The 26,579-nt window shown below is 39.2% G+C and overlaps 1 protein-coding gene across 4 annotated transcripts in view; it reads right to left on the reverse strand.

Moving 5' to 3' along the window:
• LOC131226173 (BEL1-like homeodomain protein 4) overlaps positions 1–9,758 on the reverse strand; it is a 46,487-nt gene extending 36,729 nt beyond the window's left edge. The window contains exons 1-2 of one of the 4 annotated variants that reach the window (XM_058221906.1): positions 9,622–9,758; positions 6,840–8,629 (exon numbers count right to left, since the gene is read on the reverse strand). In XM_058221906.1, coding sequence (XP_058077889.1) covers positions 6,840–8,471 — 1,632 coding nt within the window. In that variant the 5' untranslated portion in view covers positions 8,472–8,629; positions 9,622–9,758. Of the gene's footprint in view, positions 1–6,839; positions 8,674–8,939; positions 9,018–9,069; positions 9,544–9,621 lie in introns of those variants that run through there. The other 3 variants (XM_058221907.1, XM_058221908.1, XM_058221909.1) reach the window with 3 other exon arrangements.
• Positions 9,759–26,579: the final 16,821 nt, after the last annotated feature.

Raw genomic sequence — 26,579 nt, forward strand, 5'->3', positions numbered from 1 at the left:
AACTTTTCCCTTCTTATGGCCCATCTGAATCACAGACTATGCAGAGTTTTTGGTTCTACGGATAAATCACGCACTTAATGATCAAGGTGGATTTCACATAAACATCACTGTGAGGCCCACCAATTCTTCAAGTCAATGCTACTATCATTTTGGTGCTTATGTCATCTAAGGTACTAGGTGGTGACGTGGCTCGAAAACACACATCTGGCCAAGAATTCAAAACATCATAGTGAGGCCCACCCATTCTTGAAGTCAATGCTACTATCATTTTGGTGCTTATGTCAGCTAAGGTACTGGGTAGTGACGTGGCTTGAAAACACACCTCTGGCCAAGGAATTCAAAACGAGTGAAACAGTAGTAAATGGATAAGACCCCCCAAACACACTTACTTTTTGCCTTTATCACTTATTAGTTTCCAGGGTGCCAAACAATAAATGACCCTTTTATGATGGGTGGAGGAATTGAAGTATTGGTAGATGAAGAGGTTGGTTGTCAAAACAATAAAGGTTAGGGCGATTTGAACAATTATTGGTTAGGGCGATAAATGACCCCTTTTATGTAGCAACGATTTCGAATTGTGGAAATTGGATGGTAATGGGTAGAGCTGGGCAGAAACAAGACCAATCCAGCGGATCCGACCCAAACCGAAGGCTAGGATCGGGTCGGATCGAGTTGGCCTCAGTCAGATTCGACCGTAGATCGGATCGAGTTCGGATAAGTGGTCAATCCAGACCGATCCGATCCAGAATCCGATTCGAATGGATCTGATCCGGTGGGGTATATATAAGTAGTTTTTTAGAATTTTTTTTTTTTTACTTTTTACCTTCCCGGCAACCCCTCCCTCACCCAAACCCTAAATCCCAACTAAGCATAAGAATGATTACAATGCACCAAAGATTTTGGGTCTTCTCTGGTTTTCCAAACATACAAGGACCCCAACCTCCTGCAAAATCTCATTTAATTCCCCAAATATTTTTGGGTCTTCTCTGGTTTTCCCAATCTCTTCCCAAAAACCGTGTTTGGGTGTCTTTACTTTTCCAAAACACCAAATATTTTTGGGTTTTCTTTGTTTGTTTCCTAATCCCCACTCAGAAATCTCTTCTGGGTCTCTCTCCTTTAGAAAGAATCTCTTCTAAAACTACAAAACATTATAGGGTTTATAGGGTTTTGATAGTTTGTGAGAATCTCTGCTGCTACCCCTTCATGGGTGCATTGTAATCATTCTCATGCTTATTGGGAGAGAAGAGAAGGGGTGTGTTCATTCTCATACCCGGCACTGCGGCTCCTCCCTCACCCGAACCCTAAATCTTTTCTTTCTCTCTCTACCCGAACGATCACCACACCCGATCCCGATCCGGCCACTCAACAGCCCGGCCCACTTATCATCACCATTGATCAGGTAGGTACTGTACGTTTCATTTGAATTTTTTTAATTTTCAAAAAAAAAAAAAAACATTCGGACCGATCCGACTCGGTTTCCCTGACTGAGTCAGACTCGGATCGGATCACGCCAGCAGGGCACCGGATTAGATCGAGCCAGATGACCCAGACTCGGTCCCAGATCGGATCGAGTTCGGGTCAGGCCATGGAAATTTCAAACCGAGTCGAGTTGGACCCAATCCGGTCCGACTCGACTCGATGCCCAGCTCTAGTGATGGGAGATAGCTGGAATTGCACTTGGAGGTGTAATGGTCTATGCAAAGATGTTACGAGAGAGATGTTACTATGGAGACAACGAGATGTCAATAAGGACAAGTGTATGAATGAACTTGGCAACCGTCATCAACAAATGGCGGCATGATTAAATCACATTGAGTGTAATCCATGCACTGTCATCACATGACGTCTTTCATTCGAGTGCAACAACACATGAGCAACCAAAAAGAGATGGATATGCCTACGAAATCTTTCGTTGGCATTATAATCAATATTCAAATATCCTATGAACACCTCAAGCAAAGAAATCTAAAAAACCATGAACAAGATGAGCTATGAGTGACTTGAGCAAGATCTAATCAGTTTCCTTTAGCACATGGGCTAAGATAAATAAGAGTACCTCAAGGCTAGAAAGTCAAAATCAATTCATTAACTAAAAAACGATTGCAAATTACAATGTAAATATGGTATGGAATTACCATAAATACCAAACCTAAGTCAATATAGGTCATTAATTTTCTTACCTAAATTTTAATTTCATTCTAAAATATTGACCATTAAAGTATCAAAACACCTTCAAACATAAGCAAGCAGGTAAAGCAAAGAAATAGGGTTAAAAAAGTTGGCCTAAATCAAATCCTTAGCATCTAATCTAGATCCATGGCTGCCTGTTGGGATTGTAGATGGATTTGTTCACAATTCCATATGAATTCGATCCCAGAGATGGTCCGACCACACACCACCGTAAAATAGACAATAGTGAAGATATCGACCAAGATGCTCCCTACATCAATTGTAACAACCTTGAGTTTTACTGCACATGGAACTAAAATAAATAGTTAAATATTTGGTGGAGAGAGAGGTCGAGAGATCGACTCTTGCTATTGCGATAATCGATTGCATGTGAGGTCAGAGGATCTGTTCTTGGAGCAGTAATGGATCCACACATTCATTTTATAGGTGCGTAGAGAAATTTTAACAAAGAGATGATTTATAATTTCAGATTTGGGAGATCTGAAATAGTTTCGACCGGTCGACAATACACTGACAGGAAGATATACTGAATATGTTAAATCAGTAACTTATTGGAATGGAGCCGATACTATTACTTTTTTATGCTTTGGTGGGTTATAGTACCATAATTAGTTTTTGTGAATGTTCATGTGAACTAAATGTTTATTTATTGGTTGATGTGTGTGATTAATGGAGGGTATGAAAACCTAGAATATAGAAAACTCTTGGCCTCTAGTCAATAAAGTGATTCATTGCTTTAAGTACACTCAATGTATGTGTCATGGACATGTACCGTAACTCAGGTCTGAGGGTGCACACTCTGTATCCGATTTATGCGGTGTGAGATCAATGGGTGTATTTGAAACACTTCATGACATCCCAATGTCAATGGTTGATAGTGCGGACATTAGGAATTTCTAGAAAATTTTACACACGTCACTCTAACAATATAACTTTAATTGGTTTTAATAGTTTTTGGATAGTTCTTAATTGGCATTTCTCTAGAGTCCATTTAAGTGTTGTTGCTCAAGTGGTATTTTGGCAATATAATATGTAGGGATCTATATGATGCTTGGGCCAAGCAAATTGTTGTCTTTTCCAAAAAAAATATATATATAGAAGCTTATATGATTGCTTATTATATGATGCTTAGGCCAAAGAAAAGGAAGAGTTGGTTCAGCCATCCAGCCGATGGGCCACACCTTGGAGTAATCAAGCCAGAAATTAGCATCTAATTGATGAACTTTACAAAATACTTGCAAAGAAACTATATCTAATATAGTCCTTTAAAGAGTGACCATGTTCATCCAACTAAGGAAGTACTTGTGTGGTGCCAACCCCTGGTGCAACCACTCAATAGATGTTCCAAATTGCTCTCTCGCAACATGTACAACTTTAATGGAAATTGGGACAAGAAACCTTTTGTTTGCCCATTCCATGCACCATATGATTGATGGGCTAGCCTCCAGAATCAGTTTAAAACCATTAAAAAATGGCGGTGACTCGTCCTTACATGTGGCATTGGATACAACTATCTAGACAATCCAAAATGTGCGTCCATAGTGGATGGAGTATATCTTTGAAATCACAATGATCAAACCATTCTAACCACCCAATTAATGGCCATCAAATGGATAGTTAAAAGTAAAATAATGCATGGTCCAAATTCTTAGGGAATAATTAGGAATGTTAACTTCTTAATGAAAATTTTCAGTTATTCTCCTTCCACTGCTGGGGAAACAGTTTGGGCGGTTTGGATTGCTTGGGATCGATTCCATGCAAATGTCTAAATGATCACCACCATTTCTAAAATAGTGCAATACTGACATGGGAGTCTAGCCATGATTCCCACTGGGTTGCACCAATTCACTCAAACATGATTTCCTCCCACTTTTTCAACTTCATTTTTTTTTCTTTCTTTGAAAGTAGGGGTGGGCAGATAATGTGTTCAAAGGACAATCTATATGCATCATGGTCCCTAAATGCTTTCCTTTCTAAGGACAAATGTTCTCAAGGAATTATGGATTTGACAACTTTTGAAAGCAAGAATAAGCTCATGAGTGGCTGATTGGTGGATTTCAACTGAAAACATTCATCATGAAGATTTCTAGCAAAAGGAGAACAGGTGGGGAGTTTCTGGAAAAGGTAGAGAGAAATGAAGGCCAGGGAAGCAAGAAATATAATGCTTGGCAAGCTGCTCCAACCTTTTTTTTTTCTTTTGGGGTTGTTTAAACTCTAAAATATTAATTAACTTAAAGCTCCTCCAACCTTTTTCCTTTTTTGGGTTGTTTAAGCTCTAATTATTAACTCCTAGTGTCCCGAGGCTTCAGCTGATTCCATTTTCATGTATACTAAGAACCATGGCACCCAAACAAGCCACGAATGCTACAAGGGTAAGAAGAGTTCTTAACTTCTAAGTATTTTGCCAAATATACACAAGTTACTTTTGAAGTATGTCTATCACGGTCTAAGGGCTTGTTTCATAGACACCTCAAAATGAGTTCATCTCATTGTAGTAAATTGTAATTGTATATTAAAGATCATGCATCTCATTATCATAATTTCTAAAACAAATGATCTCTAATACCAAAATTACGCTTAACTAAAATGAGATGAAGTCATTTTTAGGCTCTAAGACTATGTTATTCAACATAGAGCATAGAAATTTGTTATTTACCTCATATTCTTATGTTGATTTTTTTTCTTTTGTATTCTTGTATCCAATTGTAAGATCCACAGTGCATAGGCCAGCAAAATAGCCAGTAAATGCAAGATTTTTAATACCCTATATTCCCAGACCCAGATGTGTGGCAGCCAACATGGCCACAGCATACTAAACCAAACATAGACGGTTCCAAAATAAAAAAATTAAAAAAACACACAGTTGTTGTCTTCAAAAACATTAATCCACACTTTTTATGAGGTCAGTGCATATTTTCTTCCTACATAATAATTATTCGTAAGTAATCAAGTCCAAAACAATGAATCAATAAACAAATAATCAGTTATTCACAGGTGATCCAATATTTCAAAAACAAAATTACTAAAAATAAACATATAGATATTTCAAATGGACTGCAAACAGGAACGTGGCACAATTACTAAAAATTGGCCTGTCAAATGTTGTTGACCACAAGTGTGATTGTCCCAAAAAGCACTAAAACAAAACAAGCAAAGGAGATGGGTGACAGCTAAGAATCTCATGAGCATGAAATAGATATGCAAAATACAGCATCAGCTACACCAAGCTCCAATATTAAGTTACACCAACTACCCCATCACGGAGAAGAGATTGCCCTCAGTTTTCCATAGAAGGGTAAAGGATTGAAAAGGAAAGAATGGTATTTTATAATAAGGTTGGGACAATGCATGTCAAACTGGCCAATCACGTCATCTAATAACCACAGAGACAAGATGTCTTGTCAAACTGGCCAATCACGTCATAAACGTCTTCTTTGGTCCACTTCTTTTATAAATATTTATTTGAAATAACCAAAATACCCTCTCATATATCTCCTATGAAGAAAAATATATAAAATCAAATAAAGAAGGAAAAGTCATCTTTTACTGCAAGGAGGGTGGGGACAATGCCTAACCTTCCAACGGTCAAGTTTTTAACCACATCCATTACATTGATGTCGAACCAATGCGTTTCTAAATAAAATCACTTCACAAGCATGGTTTTTATTTTTACAAGTTTGGTAATATACTACATTTCTAATTTCTCATGGAATTCTTTGAAGTTTAAATATTCAGTTATCAGGGTTCAGAAGATGGAAGAATAATATGCAAATAACCCAGACATGCAAAATACATAAAATCGAATTCTAAATGCAAATGGGTGTGTTTGGCTGAACCAAACTTCATGAAAGTTGCACTAAATTATACTGTGCAATAGTGAAATTTCATGAAATTCCATGCAACCTAACGCAGGATATACAGGTGTCACGATGCAATCCGTACTTCACAACTACTAATAATAAATAAATAAAGATACAAGGGTACAAATAATCAACTACGTGACTGTTATGGGAGAGGATCCGTTGATACTTCGTGCAAGTGGCACACGTGTGCGAATGGGCCAAAACAAGGAGCTGCCCAACCACCAACTCAAACTGGTTGGATGCTCCTGGCCACAGATCAGAGGACACTTTATGCCGACAACAAATGAACTGTTAGACAAAAGTCCAACAGCCAATGGTGATCCAGCGGGCAACAGCAGCTATGATCACCCGACCATTTGACATTTCAGCATTTGAACCGTCCATGCTGAGGACACAAAGATGAGCGCCCTAGATCTCTTATGCATGTTAATAGATTGTTTGATGCTGAACTTGGATATAAGCATTCAATTCCACTGTCCTGGTTCATCGGTTGGGAACTAACATGGATGGGCCCATCAGTGGTGGTTGCAGACATTTGAAAATTAAGAACATGCAGTTAGAAAGAAAAAGATAATAAAACAAATAAGAATAAAGTCCATCAAAAGATGATCAACGGTCAGTTGCCCATCCATGGTAGGTCACAAAAGATGAACGTTTCAGATCACGTACTGATGTCCCCCATGCACGAAACTGAGAGTGCTGAAAAACCAACTAAGATTTAAGAATTTAGAACTGGATCTTTTCCCTCATTTACTACTGTAACCACGCAAGTAGAATGTAACTAACCTCCTCCTGCATGTACAAGAGCTTGGCCTTCTTTCTCTGAAACTCAGGTCGGTAAGCTCGACAAGCTTCACTCCCACCATCACCACCACCACCACTGCCGCCATCCCCACAGCCTTCCGTCGAGCTGTAAAGCGAACATGTGGAAACACCCGAATTCCCGCCCCTCCCGCCTGCTTCATTTTCAGCATTCGCCGTTGTATCACACGACATGCTTGCATCCCTAGAACCCCTCTCCGACGCTTCACTCGTCTTTGGAGTAGATTTCAGGGCTGTCATGTTGCAGAATTCATCCAACAGCTGCTGAGCCGGTTTCAAGAACTTGGAACTCTTCAGTATCGTTTCATACCCAGTAAATGGCCCAAGAGGGCCAACCCCACGACGGGCATCCATAACAGATGATCCGACAACAGTTTGAATTGAACTTCCACAGCTTCTACTCCCCCCAATCAAAGGTTTTGAATATGAACAGTAATGCCCACCAAGGCTATTGGTTTTCAAATCTTGAGTTCCATGGAAATTGCCGGTGGTTCTTGAAGGAACATCTTCCAACTGGGCTACTTGTAGTTCGGAAGCCGGTCGTGAAGAGAGAGATAGAGAGAGTCCCTGTCCTTGTGCTGTATTATCATTCCCAACAGTTCCAAATCCCCCTTCCCGCTTATTTGCCACAAAACCATCTTCCATATTCCATTGATGACTGCCCTCGGCTGCAGTGGCGGTGGCGGGCCTATTCATCCAAGCAGCTGCAGCAGCATTACTGAGCCGTAAAGGTGCAGCTTGATTTCCAAAGCTTGGAAGAAGCAGCAGCTCATTCCCAGCATCTACCCACGATCCATGGGCAGCCATTTCAAATGCTTGGGTACCCATGGAGGAGGAGGAAGAAGGCACAACTTCCTGAAGGGTATTTTGGTAAAACGATGTGGGATTGCAGTGCAGTTCCCCATAATGCTTCTGACCATTATCCTGACTTGAAAGATCAGCAGCAGTAGATGGGCTATTCATACAAGGCTGGAAATCGTGGAAATGAGTGTAGGCAGGAGGTTTCAAATAGGGAGGTGAGATATTGCCTTCCTTGATAGTACTAGTACTGGACAGGATGCTCCCAACAAACAAAGGGCTCTGATTGCAAGCATTGCTGCCTGGCCCACTCACATAATTCATGATCCAATCACAGCCATGTGGCTGAGATGATCCTAGCCCTTTCCAGCCTGGGGCTGAAGAAGAATGAGCTGCAAATGCCGAATGACCATCATCGGGGTGCGGTGGGCCGCTGCGCCGATCATCGGCAGCCTCGCCTTTCTGAGCTAACAAAACATGGGCGCCTGATGAGAAGTTGAGCATTTCTGAGGAGAACATTGCTGTGGCCGGATCATACAGTAGATCACAGTTTCTCACGGTACGGATCTGGATCGGATCCGGGTTTCCAACTGTATCGCCGCCTGGTAAATGGAGGAGATTGGTTTGGAAATCTTGTATTGGGTGGGAGGAATTGGAGTTGTGCTGGACTCTGAGCTTATCACGGCGGCTTTGCTGTGCAACGTGAGATTCGGGTCTAAAGCTGCTGTTCATCCCAAGCATTGGATTCTCTAATCCTGTGGTTGGGCTCAAACATCCTCCTTCAAATCTCTCAGACATGGATCGGGTTCTTCTGAAGCCCTCTGAAAAGCCTTAATGGAATTTGCTGCCGTGAGAGCAGTGACTGTGAAGATTCATTTCTTCCTTGGACTGAAGGCTGTCAGCTTTACCACTCAAGAGCTCCAAAACCCATCAACTCTATCCAGATCAACAGCAGCCTAGAAATAAAGCGAGAGGCAAAGCCAATCAATCAAAGCAATTCCTGCAATTTTAGACGCCCAGTTTAAGAAAAAATTACCAAAATAAATGAATAAATATATATATAGACAGCTTTAATTAAGACGATAATCGTCTAAAATCCGACGATAATCATCTAAAATCCCACCCAAAAAAAAAAAAAACAACAACAAAGATGGAAAAAAATACTGAAATTCATTCATCTTCTATCCAAACCATGGATTGATGGAAAAATCAAGAAAATAAGAACAAAACCGCCAAGCATACAGCTGGGTGTATGAGAAATTATACCGACAGAAATCCTGTTTCAAGAGAGAGAGAGAGAGAGAGAGAGAGAGGGAGGGAGGGAGAGAGGCCACATGAACCAACGAGAGAACAAACAAAATTAAATCAAAAGCGTGAAAGAAAAGAAAGATCTTACCATTTGAAGGAAATAACTTCCCATGATATGATCAAAACTCCAGCAGTAAAATCTCTCTCTCTCTCTCTCCCCGGAGTGTAATATTAATTTTACTCCCAGTACATAAAATTACTCTCTCTCTCTCTCTCTCTCTCTCTCCTGCACTAGTGCAATTTCACTACAGTTCTGAACTGCAAAACCAGAAAATCTATAGACACCCAAAAACAAAAACAACAACAAAATATCATTTCCAACCCAAAAAACAAAAGACGTTAAAAGTCCAAACAGTGAAGAGAAAGAATACTCTGAAACCCTAACTTCATAAACTAATAACAACAACAACGTTAAAGCTGTATGACCCGATCCCAACAAAAGACAACCACAACAAACCCATCCTAAAAATTTCAAAAACCCATCTAGACCTTGTCCAGATCTTTTCTCCAGACACCCAAATCCATGAAAAAAATAAAAACTCAAACCACCTTCCTCCCGGATACTAAAATTCCGACGAAAACCCGACCCGACCCGAAACACGTTGCAGAGTAGCATATTACCAATAATTATCGCCGTTACCTTTAACGTTAGCTCGCCGTTATCTTTAACGTGGAGTAATGAAGGAGCGTTCTCGCCTCGTGAATGAATGAATCCTCAGAAAAAGAAAGGACCCCTCCCACCCTACACATATTCCGCTCCTTTTCTCCGCGTTATAAAGGCGACACATGGAAAAACTCAAAAGCTAAGCTACTTCAACAAATACCTCTCCTTTTCATATCAATTACGATAACGCCACTTTCCTGATTGGAATCGCAAGACAGGTCCGTTGTACAAACGCCTTCCCTACGTGGTCAAAACAACCATAACACGTGAGACCCTAACATAATGACTAAAATGCACCTGCAGGATTTCTATATTTACGGACGAGTGTCGACGTGGCGTGACACGTTGGACTGTCGCCCCTGCGGATTCGACACGTGGTGAGCCTGTATTGGAGGGTATCGGCGCGCCTACCGCGGTGCGCAGAAGACCGTACGGTGGAGCAGTGGGAGTCATGACGTCATCTGCCGGTTGTACTGGCCGGTCACCCCGGGGCCGCTTTCTTTCCTCACCGCCAGATCTTTTGCTTGGCGGGGATGGTTTACCGATTACCGATGAAAAAGCCGGTCCATAACTGTACGGTCCCTGTTGTGCCTCTGCCACGAGTCAGAGACTCCCTGTGGTGTGGCCTTTGTTCTCGAAAGTGTATGTATTTGCTCCGTTGACAGCTAGCGTATTTTCAGCCGTCCATTTTACTGATACAAGTGTGGCCCACATCAACAGCGAATTGCCCTCATTTTTTAGCTAGAGCATGTTAATGCTGGGCCCTACCTGATAAGTGTCACAGATTATGCACGTGCCGGCTATGTTGGAATGTGTTCTACGAGCCGTTCCTCTTGCCTTTCTTTGACAAAAGGAAGACCTCGACAACAAATTCTCCGAAGAGATGTTACAATGCCATGCTGGTTTCATGTGAAAAAATACCCAGTCTCGAATCTAATCCCCTCTGCTCGTTAGGTACATATTTTTTCTATTTTGCACCGTTAACGGTCTGTTTGGCCAGCTTAGATGGGATTAAGGTTGGGTCCTTGCTCTCGCTCCAGTGGCAGACCATTAGGAGTTTCAACACCTGGGTTGAGTACCGGTAGGTCTGCGTGAGTGTGTGGCGCTGTGTGTGCATGTGTTTGAAAAAAACAAAAAAGGTGGGATTAAGGTAGAAGAAATTGCAAAGGTTAGGGGACTTTCTAATAGTGGTGCCATCCATCATAGATGAAGCATGTATCTAAAATCATGGATTAAACCATCCTAACCACTCAATTTAAAGCTACAAATAGGTGGTCAAAATTTTTCTTTGAAAACATGAGTGGTCTCCACAATTTGTTAGGGTTTTTTATTCTTCTTCTTCTTCACCCAAAGTATTATCTCAACCTAATGCTGACAGCTTTGGATATTTTGATTCCAGATATTTTTACTCCAATTATTAGCCTTGACAGCATTAGTTAAGAGATGGCAAATTCGCTGTAGAATGTTGTTGCTTGGCAAGATATGGTTTACATTTTATTGCACATTAAATAGTATAGATTGCACCCATTTCCTTTGACTACTTTTAATGTATATAATCCGTACTTGTCTCTTATCTTCCATGCAACAAAGGCTATTGGTGTTTGAATGTTTGTAAAATGCAATAGAAGTGAATTTTTTTTTAATTTCAATATATTAATTAAACTCAAAGGATCCTCATCTTTAATGATTTCACATTTTTAAAACTAACAAATTCAAACGAACAATTTAGTTTTTTACTAGAACAAATTAAACACATGATGTAGAAATAGAACTCTCTCACCATATCAATGTTGCTGTTTTAAATTAAGAATTCTCTCCCTATCTATCCCAGTTGATGAAGGGTTGAGAGCTCACTATGTCAGCTCCGACATAGGGTCAAGGAAATGCACCTCCACACGGTAGTGACCCCCCCACATATTGCACACGTGACAAGAGATGGAGATTATAAATAGAGTTCTCTCTTGCTTTTCCACTCCTTTCTCTCTCTAGAAGTGACACCCAACGAAAGGCATCTAAGCTCTTTTTCTAGGTATACCTCTCTCTTCTAAGACATAATATATTTACAAAAAGGGTTTTATTTTGTGCCACTAATAGTGCCTCATCACATTATGGTTTTTCATAGTTCCTATACAAATTAAATCTTGTATTCCTTCCTTATCTATTAAATCTTGTGTTCCTTCCTTATCTATGTATGTATATTTGATTCATTCTTTCTACTACCATGGTCATCCACCAAAGACCACCAAAGACCATTACTCATGCTGGTCAAGTGATAACCCTTAAATCTAGGCCATCATATTATCATGAAGTGAAATTAAACACTTTTAATGGTAAAAATAAAAGTTTAACCAAAAAATCATTTGTAAATACTTTTAAACCCCTTTTTAAGGGTTTAGTCAATAGAGCACTTGATGAACCTCTAATTTCGCATATCTTTGTTATAAATATGTTCCAACAAAATCACTAGATCCCTTATTATAGCCTATGAAAAAAACAACAAACAAATGCACTCAACCAAACCTACTTTTATTAACCATGAGATAATTTCATAAAAGTAAATCAAAGCACACATAATTAAGACATTGACGCTTACATATCATCATGTTGAAGGATTAATCAAATTTAGCAATACACCATCAAGTCAATTACAATCAAAGCAAGTAAGGCCCTAGACTAAAAACTTAAACTTGATCCACCAATGCTGGTGCCTAATAGGTCCAAACCAGAATCATATATCCTTAACACGAGCACCCATGTGGGGTAGGGTAAAGGCACACTAACTCGAACTCATGCTCAATAATAGGGACATTGCATCCTTTTTTATGGTAAAGTCCTTATGCAAGATGATCATATCCATCATCATTTGATAATAATAAACCATAGGTTTGTCTTATAACTTTTAAGATGATCATGATATAACAGGTTGTTGAGTTTCATGGACCATAACTCTCTCTTAATCAATGACCATAATGTGTGATCTTGAGTTCCCGATGATAAATCTTCATCTACTTAACCCATGTTCATGTGCATTTTAAGTGCCTCCACATATTAAGGCACAACAAGTTGTCCATCTAAGACACTTGGTAATGATGATCCATGGTTAAAATGATCAATATCACATCAACATTGCCAATTGATTAGCCTCATATTGGTTTTTTAGGGTACAACTCCAATAGTTGGGACCCACCCTTAAGACTATGTGGCATCCACTCCATGAATGTTATGTCGGTCCTCTTGGGACTTCAAACCAAAAGTTAGCTAGGTGAATCAAAGCTTACATGATTCATAATAAGAATAACAGGAAGGATGGGTTGTCCATTATTCCCTTCTCTACCCACTCCATGTATCAGTTGCTTCGGTCCTATTAGGACTTTAGCCCAAAAGTTAGGTGGATTGAAACTCAAGTGGATCATAATAATAATAATATAATGGATAAGCCATCCATTGTTTCTTTTATATCTTTAGGTAGCTAGCACTTGTGTGTATCTCGTACATTTTCCTCTACATCTCTCTCTCATTTATCTTTATCCGCTCTTCACATAATTGATTAAGAGAGGTTAAATTTATCAAAAAATGCAGTTGATTGGCAGTGAACGGTTCAAATCTTACATGCGCAATGAATGGCTTAGATTGAACTATCTCTCTCTCTCTCTCTCTCTCTCCCCCCCCCCCCCTGCGCGCAGTTCTCTCTCTTTCTCTCATTTGGGCCTATGGGCTCACTAATGTTAGTGATCTTATTAAACCTTCTTTATAATTATATGGAATGCATTTTTTTTTGCCTCATTAATTATTTTTGAAAGGATTAACTACATGTGCATTTGTTTGTGGGTTTTGGAGAGGATTTCCTCTATTTGTCCTTGGAGAACATAAGAGTGAAAATAACATCTTTTATAACCAAAGATGACTTGTGGATTATAGTTCTCAAGTAACCAAAACATTGATGACCACTTTAACTTGTTTGAGATACACATGGTCATGTTTTGTAGTAATTGTGTGTGATGGAAAGCAACAACAAGTTAGGAATGATAGTCTATAATATCAGGCATGTATCTTATTCCTTTACCCTGTCCCACATAAATATGTGTGTGTTCATTATTACTACAAGTTCCTGTGTTCAAGCTCAATTAGACACCTAAATTACAGGACTACTTCAAGTCACATGTTCAAAATCCCTCAAGTGCACACCAAATTGACATGGTTGTATGTTCTCTTAGGTGAGCGATTACATTAATAACCAACATATCCTTCTTCCAAGTGGGTTTTTTCTTTGGGGCAAGCACACTATTTTCCAAGTGTTAATTTTTTTGCAAATGAAGCTAATTCTTCATTTATAGCCTTCTTCTATTCATCTTGTGTTCATGAATCTGTAAAGTTATTAGGTTTAATATGGGTAGAGACAGAGCTTAAGAATATTACATGTTGCTTAGAATATTTTTCAAGAGAGACATGATTATATTAGATAAGTAACTTGATATGAAAAATTAAATAAATGAGTTGGAGGACGAGTGACTCTTTTTTTCTTTTCATAGGGAAATAGAAGTATGAGATGGAGATATACCTGGCATATGAGAACCTGTCGCAAAGGAAGGATATTGATGAGAGGAACTTGAAGTCACATGGTGCATGCTTATAGAATCGAACATATAAGATATTTGGTTCTCATATTGGATTGGAGAAGTTGACTCACTCGAGTGATTTTCTATTTGATCTTTGACTTCTACTTGGTTTTGTCGTATGATAGGCTACATAATTACATAAGGACTTGGTGACCAATTGTGATTATTCTCTCCCTCCCCCAGTTAATACTTTTGGTAGTTTGAACTCTTTGGATTTTGAGCAGTATAGAACATCTTCAACGAACTGCACATCTCTGGTAGCGTGAATTTTTATTTTTATTGGATCAAAGCATTTGTATCATTTTATTTTATTTTTGGGAAAAGGCGCTAGCCTTGGAAACATTTGTGGTGAATAACCAACGAAAATACACTTCATAGTCTTTTTGTCAAATTTGTTTTTACTTGATTCCGGTATATGAACGTAACATACACATCCAAATACACGAAAGTGTGAGATGTTGGGAAGTCTTTTGATCAAATTACTCCAAATGAGTTTTTTTTCAATCAAAATTACACTTGACAATCTATTAATAATATAGCTAGCTAACAATACCGCATGTGACCATAAGAAATCTAAGACATTCATTTGAAACATAAATGACCTTATAACTTTGAGTAAATGATGACTCGTACTTTCAGCCACTTCATTTTGTTAAGGAGCTTTTGGACAGGTCATCTAATGAATGATCCAATTATTTCCAAGGTATTCGCTGAATATTTTATTGACATATTCTCCCCCACTATCAAATCATAGAATTTTAACCTTGGCATCATATTGAGTAACAATTATCTTATAAAATTCTTTAAAGGCATCTTTTCCTTTATATTTTAGTATATAAATTCATAATTATCTTGAAAAAATATCAATAAAACTTACAAAGTATTCGAAGCCAAATAAAGAGTTTATCAATGCAGGACGTCAAATATTTGAATGAATTAAACTAAATGACTTGTTACAAGGGTTTTCACTACACTAAAAATGTACATTGGCCCATTTAGCATAATGGCAGGTCTCACACTTATTGAATGAAGAAGTAACAAATGGACACAAATGATGTAGAACTCTATCTAATGGATATCCAATGGGATTTCAAGATAATCCCTTCTTTTTTTACTCCTTCTTCCTTGCTGGCGAGGTGGCCGTCGATCGATCAATGTTGTCGCTACTACAATGGCCAAGCAGATTTGAGCTCTTACAGTCGGGATCTTAAGGCGAAGGGTTTCACAACTAGTAGAGATTTGCTCTCAGAGATTCAAAGCTCGCTGCTCTGCTGGAAGAAGATCGGTTGGCCTACGAGTTTCCATCATGCAATGCCGCTAAAGGCAACTGACTGTGCCAGATTTCAAGCAGGGTTTTAAAATCTCTCTTTTCTTTTGCCCCTGCTCGACAACTACGACGATAAAAATCAACACTGGCGAATTGCAACGACGGAGATGGTGATATTAATGGTGCCACTCTTACTACAGGAAATTCCACTTTTACCTACGAAAAAATTCGTAATTAAATGATATGATTTCGTAGGCAAAAGGTTTTACCTACGAAACAATTCATCGGTAAATTCTTCGGTAAAAGAACATCGGCAATGGTAAGAGTTTTACCTATGACTTTTTTCATAGGTAAAAAATACAGACGAAACTTTTACCGACAGTTTTTTTCGTAGGTAAAAAATATTTACGAAACTTCTACCTATGAAAATGTTCGAAGTTAAAGCATTGGTACGACTTTTACTTACAAAATTGTTCGTAGGTAAAAACTTTTGTCTACACAATTTTTCGTAGGTAATAATTTGGTTGAATTTTGCACAACATGGATGAAACTTTTACCTACGAAATATTTTGTAGGCAAAAGTCACTATTTTTTTTTCGAAAATTCCTGATAATATTACATCATATTCTTCATGATATACACCTGTTGTAATATATTTCATCATATTCACATTCACATCCATCTAAACACAAACTACGTACATCCATCCAAACATAAACCACATCCATTCAAACACAAACAATCTTATCCACATCACATTCATCCATGCATAAATACATATAAGTTTAACATCATAAATAAAATACAAAAAATTATTCATAGCCTATTTCCTGGTGGGGCTCACAAAATTAGTGTAGTTAACACATTGCCAAGGTTAGTGTGCACACACACGTAGGTCCTTACTCATGCCTTAATGGTAGATTCAAAATAGTTTCAATACAAGGTCACGAGTTCAAGTGCCCATTGTGGCCGTAAGCAACTCTAGTGTGTGAGTGTGTGTTAAAAGAAAAAAAGAAAGAAAAAAATGTTGATTTATCTTTTGGGTTGAGCCTAATGGTACTTGGTGATTTCTCATCAGGTAGAAATTATTATTAGTTGTTTTTAGAAAGGTGAGATTAGGCAACTTATAATTATATTAACATGATAAAATGTTGTACGTATATTTGAGCAGACACCACAAAATAAACAATCCTACGAAAAAAACAAATGAAGAGAGAGAGAGAGAGAGGATATGAGAGGTGATCCTTATCTCCTTTGATGGATTCAAGCTGCATGCGCCCTACCCAACTTTCTATAAGGAGAAGTTATATGGGTCTTGGAATAATGTTGGTGACAAATCCACCTTGTCTATTAATATTATCATATTGTGTTAGGACATGACTCTAAAAATTAGATAAATCCAAATCTCAAATAATCTATGCTATAAGAGATAGTGGAGATGAAAATAGATGCATTATGATGCTTGAGTTCGAGTATGCTTGCCAACAAAGCAAGATTTTCTTGTTTGTTGTCATGTGATTGGGCTACATTATTATATACTACGTTTGATGTAGCAATGCTGGCAACATTAATGATGACTAGGACTTACAGTCACAATGCAAGAAAATGAGAAATTTCTATTTGTATCAATGGTAAGCAGAGGATCTAGATTCGTGATGTTCATATGTCATCCAAATTATTTATAAAGTCATTACCACTAAAATAAACTGAAAAAATACAAAAGTTTGTTAAGCCTAAACTCTTATATCCCAAAGAAGGTTTTGAATGTAGGCGTTCAATTTTTATTATTATCTCTATTCTTATTTGCCATGTGATTCACTTAAGTATGGATTTACCTCATTTTTGGGCACATATCCTAACATAAGCTTATAAAATTGAAAGACAATGAATTTCTCAAGAATATCGGAGTGAGCCCCACTAGATTCCACCTTCGTGGAGAACACAGGCAATTCGAATCCCCCTCTAACATCATCCATGCCTACGATAGAGGATAAAAATCATCATAATAAGAGACAACAGGTAATGTCCTAACAAGGTATTCAATTGAAATCATACAAGAAATAGGCCATGAATAATCTACTTGTATAAGGATGATTCTTTAAGATTGTGTGTGGGCTCATTCAATCGGGTTTGGGTTCGGGATCGAGTTTAGGTTTGGGCTTTCAAGTTCAGATTTAGGTTTAGGTTAGGGAGTTGAGATTAGGATTAGGTGTAGGTTTAGGTTTAGGGATTTGAGAATACATTTAGGTTTTAGGTTTAGGTTTAGATTTTAGGTTTAGGTTAATGTTATAGGTTTAGGTCTAAGTTATGGTTATAAGTTCAGGTTATAGGTTTAGGTTTAGGTTAGGTTATAGGTTAAGGTTTAGGTTATAAGTTATAGGTTTAGGTTATAGGTATAAGTTTAGGTTAATGTTGTAGGTTATAGGTTTATGTTATGTTGTAGGTTATAAATTTAGGTTATAGGTTTAGGTTTAGGTTTAGGTTAAGGTTATACATTATAGGTTATAGCTTTAGGGAATTGAGAATAGGTTAAGGTTTAGGCTTAGGAAATCGGGTTCGGGTTCAGGATCGGGTTTAAGTTTGGGTTTTTAAGTTTAGGTTTAGGTTTAGGTTATGGAGTTAAGATTAGGATTATGTGTAGGTTTAGGTTTAGGGAGTTGAGAATACATTTAGGTTTTAGGTTTAGGTTTAGGTTTTAGGTAATAGGTTATAAGTTTAGGTTATAGGTATGGGTTTAGGTCAATGTTGTAGGTTATAGGTTTAGGTTTAGGTTAAGGTTATAGGTTTAGGTTTACGTTTAGGTTTAGGTTATAGAGGTTATAGGTTACGGGCTATAGGTTATAGGTTTAGGGAATTGAGAATTGGTTAAGGTTTAGGTTTAGGACATCGGGTTCGGGTTTAGGATTGGGTTTAGGTTTGGGTTTTCAAGTTTAGATTTAGGTTTGGGTTAGGGAGTTGAGATTAGGATTAGGTGTAGGTTTAAGTTTAGGAATTTGAGAATACATTTAAGGTTTAGGTTTAGGTTTAGGTTTTAGGTTTTGGTTAAGGTTATAGGTTTAGGTTTAGGTTATAAGTGTAGGTTATAGGTTTAAGTTTAAGTTAGGTTATAGGTTAAGGTTTAGGGAATTGAGTTTAGGTTATAGGTTATAGGTTTAGGTTATAGGTTATAGATTATAAGTTAAGGTTTAGGTTATAAGTTTTGGGATTTGAGAATAGGTTTATGTTATAAGTATAGGTTTGTGTTAATGTTGTAGGTTATAGGTTTATGTTAATGTTGTAGGTTATAGGTTTAAATTATAGGTTATAGGTTTAAGTTATAGGTTTAGGTTTAAGTTATAGGTTATAGGTTTAGGTTTAGGTTTAGCTTATAGGTTTAAGCTTAAGTTATAGGTTATAGGTTTAGGTTTAGGTTATATGTTTAAATTATAGGTTATAGGTTTAGGTTATAGGTTATAGGTTTATGTTTAGGTTTATAGGTTATAGGTTATAGGTTATAGATTAAAGGTTATACGTTATAGGTTATAGATTTAGGTTTAGGTTTAGGTTTAGGTTCGGGTTTATGTTATAGGTTTAGGAATTCGAGTTCGGGTTCGGGTTTAGGTTTAGGTTTAGGTTATAGGTTTATGTTATAGGATTAGGTTATAGGTTTAAGTTTAAGTTTTAGGTTATAGGTTTAGGTTATAGGTTATATGTTTAAATTATAGGTTGTAGGTTTAGGTTTAGGTTTAGGTTATAGGTTTAGGTTTAGGTTATACATTTAAATTTAGGTTTAGATTTAGGCTTAAGTTATAGGTTATAGGTTTAGGTTATAGGTTATATGTTTAAATTATAAGTTGTAGGTTTAGGTTTAGGTTTAGGTTATACGTTTAAATTTAGGTTTAGGTTTAGGCTTAAGTTATAGGTTATAGGTTTAGGTTTAAGTTATATGTTTAAATTATAGGTTATAGGTTTAGGTTTAGGTTTAGGCCCTGTTGTTCATCAACGGGGGCAAGGCCTGTTCACTCCCCAAGTATAGGGTTGTGATGTAGTAATAAACTCGGTGAGACCGAGGTCGAATCCTAAGGGACTGATACTTGTATGTTACCTGAAACTAGGTAGAAATAGAACTAGCCTAAGATGAAATCTAAATCAAATATAAATTGATGAATGATAGTGAGAGATTAATGTAAAACTTAAGAAATTCAGAGGAATGAAACTAGGGATTCAGAAGATCCACTTGTAGAGGTCAGGGAGGTCTTATGCCTGCATCAAGAATCATGAAAATTAAACTGAACTTACTTGATCTAGTTTTCACGAGATAAAAGGTATATGAATTAGAATGGATTCCATCACCAAACCATGCCCAGGAGACAATGCAAACAACATAATTAAACTAATTACCAACCAATCAATAATGCATGAAGGTTAGGAAGGATACCATCATCCGACCATGCCCATGAGACGATGGTGAACAACAGGGCTTCCTGACGTCATAAACATCAAAAGGAGGGAGAAATACTCAAAGCCATCGCAGATCTATTGTAATTTCAGTCACAACAAATCATAAAAAAACTGAAAGTATTCCTTTAATTGAACTAAAATCAACATCAGTCAGTCTAAACAAGAGGCACAAGCAAAGTCTCTCCCATCAGACTACAAGCTTCACCTCTTAGCCCTAGCTAAGGTTCAGCCAGACATGGATGGCTAGATCTCTTAAAAATAAAATAAACAAATTAAAATAAAAATAATAGGAAAACGAAAAAGAAACAAACTCTCTATCCCCTGTCTCTCTCACGTTCGCAGCCTCAGATCCCTATCAAAATTCCCCCTACTGCGCCTCTCTCTCTCCCTCTTTATAGGTAGCAAAGATCGGCTGGAGTGCTCGAGGCGATGGCTGGAGTTTCCGCACTCCATGCGGAAGTTCAGACGCGCGATCTCTGTTTTTCCCAGCAAAACAGCCTCCGTTTGATTTGATTTTGCGGCGTCAAAGCAACATATTTGTTGATTCTGACACCTTGGCTAGGGCTATGGCCATCTGTTGAAGCATGTGGATGGTCTGGATCATCAATCCGATGGTGATCAGAAGAACACAGGGGTCCACAGCGTCCGGATTTTACAGACTGCGAAACAGAGCCAACGCTTCTTACGCTGGCTGTCGGTGGGACCCACTTATCGGCTTCGAATGATAAATCCACTCCGTTCATTGTAATCCTCTCGAAAAACTAGTAAGAAACGGATGGTTTCAGATTGGAATCGGTGTGGCACGTAAGATCTTCTATGCTACCGTCGATCGTCCATTTGAACGGTTGAATTCTGATACACGTTGTCTCCTAAAATTCCGTCACCTAGACTTCCATAAGAGGGCGTGTTAGATTCCAATAAACGGTCCAGATCATACATTTGGGGAGCGAGTGGGGCCCACTGCTGAAAAATGGATGGACAGCGTCCGTCCGCTGTTGCTGCGGAAGAAGAAGACGGGTCAACCCGTCTTTGACCGGGCTGACCGTCCGGTGCACGGCCAGTGCGTGTACACTATGTACACGCACTGTACATGTAGGGTCCACTGTGATGTTCGTGAGACATCTGCTCCGTCTGTGTCACTCCATTTAAGGCGTTGAGAACAAAATTGAAGCATTTTCAGATACCAGGCGGGCCCCAAATCACTGATTTATGGGCTGATCTGTCCGTTGGGCCACTTCCAGAGGGATCCAATGGCTGAAATTTGACGTGTACGGTTAGTTCATGATCATCAGGCCATATATAAAGTTTGGAGCCGATTAGATGGTGGGAACCCTGTGATCTTGTATTATGGACATCTTTCAGGCCTATTTGAAGTAAGTGGCTAGAATTTCTTTGATCTTCGGTGTGTAAATCCTCTATCTTGGTCCCATGGAGTCTAGTCCAATGCCTTGGTGATGCTTGAGCATTAAATTCATGCCTTTAGCATCCTTTTCAATCCACACTCGTTAATTCTCCTTGCATTACAAACATGGTTAAAATAGCCCGTTAAAACATTATCATGTTCGTAATTCAGGTAACAACTAGGGTCTAATATGCAATATTTAACCCTCAACAAGGCCTCCCTTCAGAAGTTGAAGGCTTTCCTTGACGAGTATCAAGAGTCCTCGGGTCAAGCCATAAATTTTCGAAAGAGCTCCTTTTTCGCTTCTTCAAAGCTCACGCTGTCTAGAGTCAGAGCAACCGAGTGTCTGTTGGGGATCTCAAAGGTGGCTACTCACCTCATCTATCTTGGGGTTCCATTGGTAATTGGTAGGGTAATGACCAGCCACTTCCAGTCCCTCTTCGACAAAATAGAAGGCTGTATAAACGGATGGCAGGCCAGATGTTGGTCTCAAGAAGGCAGACTTGTCTTACTTAACCATGTTTTCGGTAGCATCCCGATCCACACTCTCGCTGCCATTCACATCCCTGCCCAACTTCTGGCTACCCTCGAAAGGCGTTTTACTGACTTTCTATGGGGATGGGCTGAAGGTAGAAAGAAACTGCATTGGCGTAGTTGGAAGGATATTTCCTGCATCAAGATGGAAGGTAGTCTAGGAATTCAGAAGTTATTAGAATCCATGAAAGCTTTTCGTATTAAGATGGCATAGACCATCCGTTTCAAAAGCTGGCTCATCCAAGTGGGTTGCATTCATGGCTGCAAAATATAGTGCGGATTTGATGGTGCACTCCAATGTGAGACCCCATAGTGCTCAGTCCCCGATGTGGAAAAAAAATAAAGAATCTCTTTCCCCTAGTCGACTCTGTGGTGCAGTGGAAGCTCGGTGCGGGTAATTGCAATCTTTGGAGTGTTAATTGGACGGGTCTGGGCCCTCTTCAGAGCCTGGTTTTGGCCCCAATTCCTGCTCAACTACTAAATTTACAGGTCAACAGCCTTTTGGGAACTAATGACACTCTTCCTCCCTCCGTGGTCTTTTGCTATTTGCCTCAGAATGCAATTGATTATATTTTTCAACAGGGATTCTGTATTTCTGATGGCCCTGAAGTTCCGGTTTGGCCTCTCACCCCGTCAGGAAGATTCTCGGTAAGCTCGGCTAGGTTTGCTAGCAGAGTCAGCAGCATTAGGAAGGTTTGGGTTGGCTGGGTGTGGCATGCTAAGATGCCTCCTAAGATTTCTGTTTTCCTCTAGAGATTGTTAAACGGAACCATTCCGGTGGATGAGTTAATTCAGACTCGGGGAATTCAACTTGCGTCTAAGTGCGATTGCTGCTCACTTCACGGTGATGGTGGTGCGTCGGTGGAGTCCATCCATCATATTTTTCTGGACAGCGAGTTGGCCAAGCTAGCCTGGAACAGCTTGGGGTCTCGGTTTCAGATCAGCGTCCAGTCTGCATTGACGGTGGAATCTAGATTAACTCAATGGGGGGCCGCCATGGCAAGTTCGAGAAGCCCCCAGCTGATCGGTAAGCTCATCCCTGGTTGTCTGTTATGGGAGCTCTGGAAAGCGAGAAACGTTACGCGTTTTAAGGGAAAGACGATTTCTTTGAGAGTGCTGATGGGGAGAGTAGTTTGGTGGGAGTCTACCATTCTTAACTCCCTAGACAACGCCCTCAAGAAAGGTTCAACGTCCAATGGTGCGCAGCTGAGTCTGGTCCACGGCTCGACCTTCGTAGGTGCAGCTAACTTCTCGAAGTTCGTTGAGGTAGTCAGGTGGATCAGGCCATGTTTTAACTGAGTGAAAATGAACATTGACGTGTCCTCCAGAGGTAACCCGGGGCTAGCTAGGGGAGGTAAAATTTGCAGGGACGCTAAGGGCCAGTTCATTTGTGCTTTTTCTTCGGGCTATGGCATTGGTTCTAACTCCTATGCCGAGTTGCGAGCTGTGTTCAAGGGCTTACTCCTTGTCTTGTCTAAGGGGTTCTAGCATATCATCCTCGAATCCGACTCCCTACAAGTGGTGAAGATGCTGAAAGGGATCAGCTAAATGAGCTGGAAGTGGAATTATTGGCTAGGGCGGATTATGCTTTTGAAGAGCAGGCGTCGCATTGAATTCGCTCACATTTTTAGGGAAGGAAATGCCCCTGTTGACGCTTTGGCACGCCAGGGCAGCGAGAGTCAGTCCTCTTCCTCGTATGACAAGTTCTCTGATATCCCGTCCAGCATTTGGGGTCTCCTCTTCCTCGACAAGGTGGGTCTAGGTTCGATTAGAGTAAGGAAGTTCAGCTTTGGGTATTCCTCTTAGCGCGTTGTTTTGGCACTTCCTAGTTTGTTTTTCCTTTCCTTTCTCATATGATAGGTCTCCCTTGGTCCTTTTTCCAGGGGAGCGCCGAAATGAAAATTGGTTGTATAGCTTACAAATTTAATGAAAATTTAGTGGCAGGAGCCCACTTTTTGAAAAAAAAAGGTTTATATTATAGGTTTAGGTTTAGGTTTATGTTTACGTTTAGGTTTAGGTTTATAGGTTATAGGTTATATGTTATAAATTAAAGGTTATAAGTTATAGGTTATAGATTTAGGTTTAGGTTCGAGTTTACGTTAAAGGTTTTGGTTATAGGTTTAGGAATTCGGGTTCGGGTTCGGGTTTAGGTTTAGGTTTAGGTTATAGGTTTATGTTATAGGATTCGGTTATAGGTTTAGGTTTAGGTTATAGGTTATATGTTTAAGTTTAAGTTTTAGGTTATAAGTTTAGGTTTCAAGCAAGGTTTTAAAATCTCTCTTTTCTTCTGCCCCTACTCGACAACTATGACGATAAATATCAACACTGGCGTATTGCAATGGTGGAGATGGCGCTATTAATGGTGTCACTCTAATTAGCAGTGATGGCAACAATGTGCAGCTGCTATGGGTGGCTGAAGATCACGACGATTACGTGCAACCAGAAACTATGGGTTCATTGTAGGTTATGCTCATGGTGATAGCAGAGAATGTTGTGGAGTAGACAGTGATGATTGATATGCAAGAATTCTATAAGGTGGGCCTTATTTGTTAACGGTCTAGATTGTCTTAAGGGTTGGATAATGTGATCGGGTGCACCAGTGGACCCCACTAAGTTGTGATACAAATATAAATTCATGTAAGGGGTGAAGTGCTACAACTGTGATACGCACACAGTGTTTTAGATGAACTAGGTTTACTAATTCGTGTGGAGCCTTAGGAAGAGGAGTTTTGATGGGTTTCAAACTCCGCACCCCTCTAACTTATATTAACAAGGGTGAGTATCCAATCCAACACCATCGATAGAAGCAGCAATCTTATCAGAGCTTCTCTAAGGGTGTAAGAAGAGAGACTCCAACATTCGACAGCAGCAATAACATCCAAACAAGGTACGCTCTATAGTTCTTTAAATCTCCATATCCAATTCATAGTAAATCTTTACAATTCCACGTAAGGAATAACACGATAATGATAAAGCACACATTGTTGGTCATTACATTTACATGTCACCTCTTGAACACTAGCGTTTATAATCCCATGTATATGATGTGAGTTGGTGTATGATGTGAGTCGGTAATATCCTTGTCTATTGATTTCTTATTTATTACCCTTACATAGTGGTCCTTTTCCTATTGAAGGCATTAAAATTCATTGAATTCTCATTTCTTTTTCTTTTTTCCAAGGTAATGGCGGCTCCCAATCGTGATGATTTGAGCCAAACAATTCCCTACATCAAATCGTCATCTCATAGCTCCGTTGTTTCGTTTCGAAATGATTTGATATCTTAAAAGAGGGCAAAAAAAGTGAGGGAAATAGTAATTAAACTTTGAGTTCTTGTATTAAAACCCATCTCTTTTAGCCATATAACAAAAGAACCATATGCTTAAGGTATTTGTAAATACACCTTTATAACCTTTTAACTATTTGTGCAAGAAGCCTCATGGGTAACTTCCATCAATGCAGGGTCGTGTTGTAGCATTTTGAATTACCATTTTATCGTCGCAGCCAGTTGGCGTACTTGAACTGTTGAACTGTGCCCTAATACATGTACATCGTGCCGGGTCTCTGCCGCGAGGGGCGGACGTGGAGAGAAAGGGAGAGAGCTTAGCTGGAGAGAGAAAATAGGAAAATATGAAAACCTTGTATACTGTAATTACCTACCATGGGGAAAACAAATCAACCTGCATAACATCGACCCTATCTATCATATGCATCAACCCTTCTTTAACCGTGTTCCCCAAAAATCAGGCTTATGCAAAACTCATATGGACCACCTCCTAAAAGCTTACCTAAAAAGTTCTAAATTTAGGTTGGATGGCTTAGCTTAGTTTCCAAAAACAGTGGGTCTTTACTCATGCCTAAGTGTAGACCCATGAGAGTTTCAACACGAGGTCATGGGTTCAAGTAACTGTGGTGTGAGTGGGCGGGTGTGTGTGGGATGCGACTGCGTGTGTTAAAAAAAATAGTTTTAGCCCTGCACAAAACTGATGGTGGGGATCAAATCCTAACTTTTCTTAAAATGTGGACTATCTGAGTTTTTAATGGTCATGAGTTTTGGGTCTTTAACGTGAAGATGAGGCAGCATACCTGATAAACGGTGTGGATCTTACGAAAGTTCCACCCATTTGGCTCTTAGTGTGCCAGGTAGGCCAGGCAGATGCAGACAGACCCGTGAGAGTAGGAAAGGACAGAATCAGAGAGAGAGAGCTGCGGCTGATTTCGAACTGTTGTCTGCTCAGGTGAGGACTATTTAAAATATTGATTGTGTCCTGCTCCGGTCTAGCCCCTTGACAGCCTTAGAGAGAAACCCCCGGATAAAATCCAACCCATTGAGAGAATTTTCCTTGTAAAATTTCAACCGCTGGTTGGGTAGCGGCCACATTTTCATTTCCGCAGGTACCCTAAATAGTAGTGATAGACCATTAAAAATATCTTGTGGGCCATAAAAGTTTTGTATCAAGCTGATATTTATTTTTAACATTCATCCAGGTCTATGAGACCTTAATAAAAGGTTGGATTGGAAATAAACGTTACGATGAGCCCTGTAAAGTTTTTAAAGTTGGAAAATCAATCACCACTTTTTGTTGTAGTGTTGTCCACCTGAGATAGGATTCTGCTTCGTTTTTGGTATCATGCTATATAAAGATCTGGAAAAATGGAAGGATGGAATGGATATA

The sequence above is a fragment of the Magnolia sinica genome, chromosome 14 (assembly GCF_029962835.1).
Source record: "Magnolia sinica isolate HGM2019 chromosome 14, MsV1, whole genome shotgun sequence".
Taxonomy (NCBI): domain Eukaryota; kingdom Viridiplantae; phylum Streptophyta; class Magnoliopsida; order Magnoliales; family Magnoliaceae; genus Magnolia; species Magnolia sinica.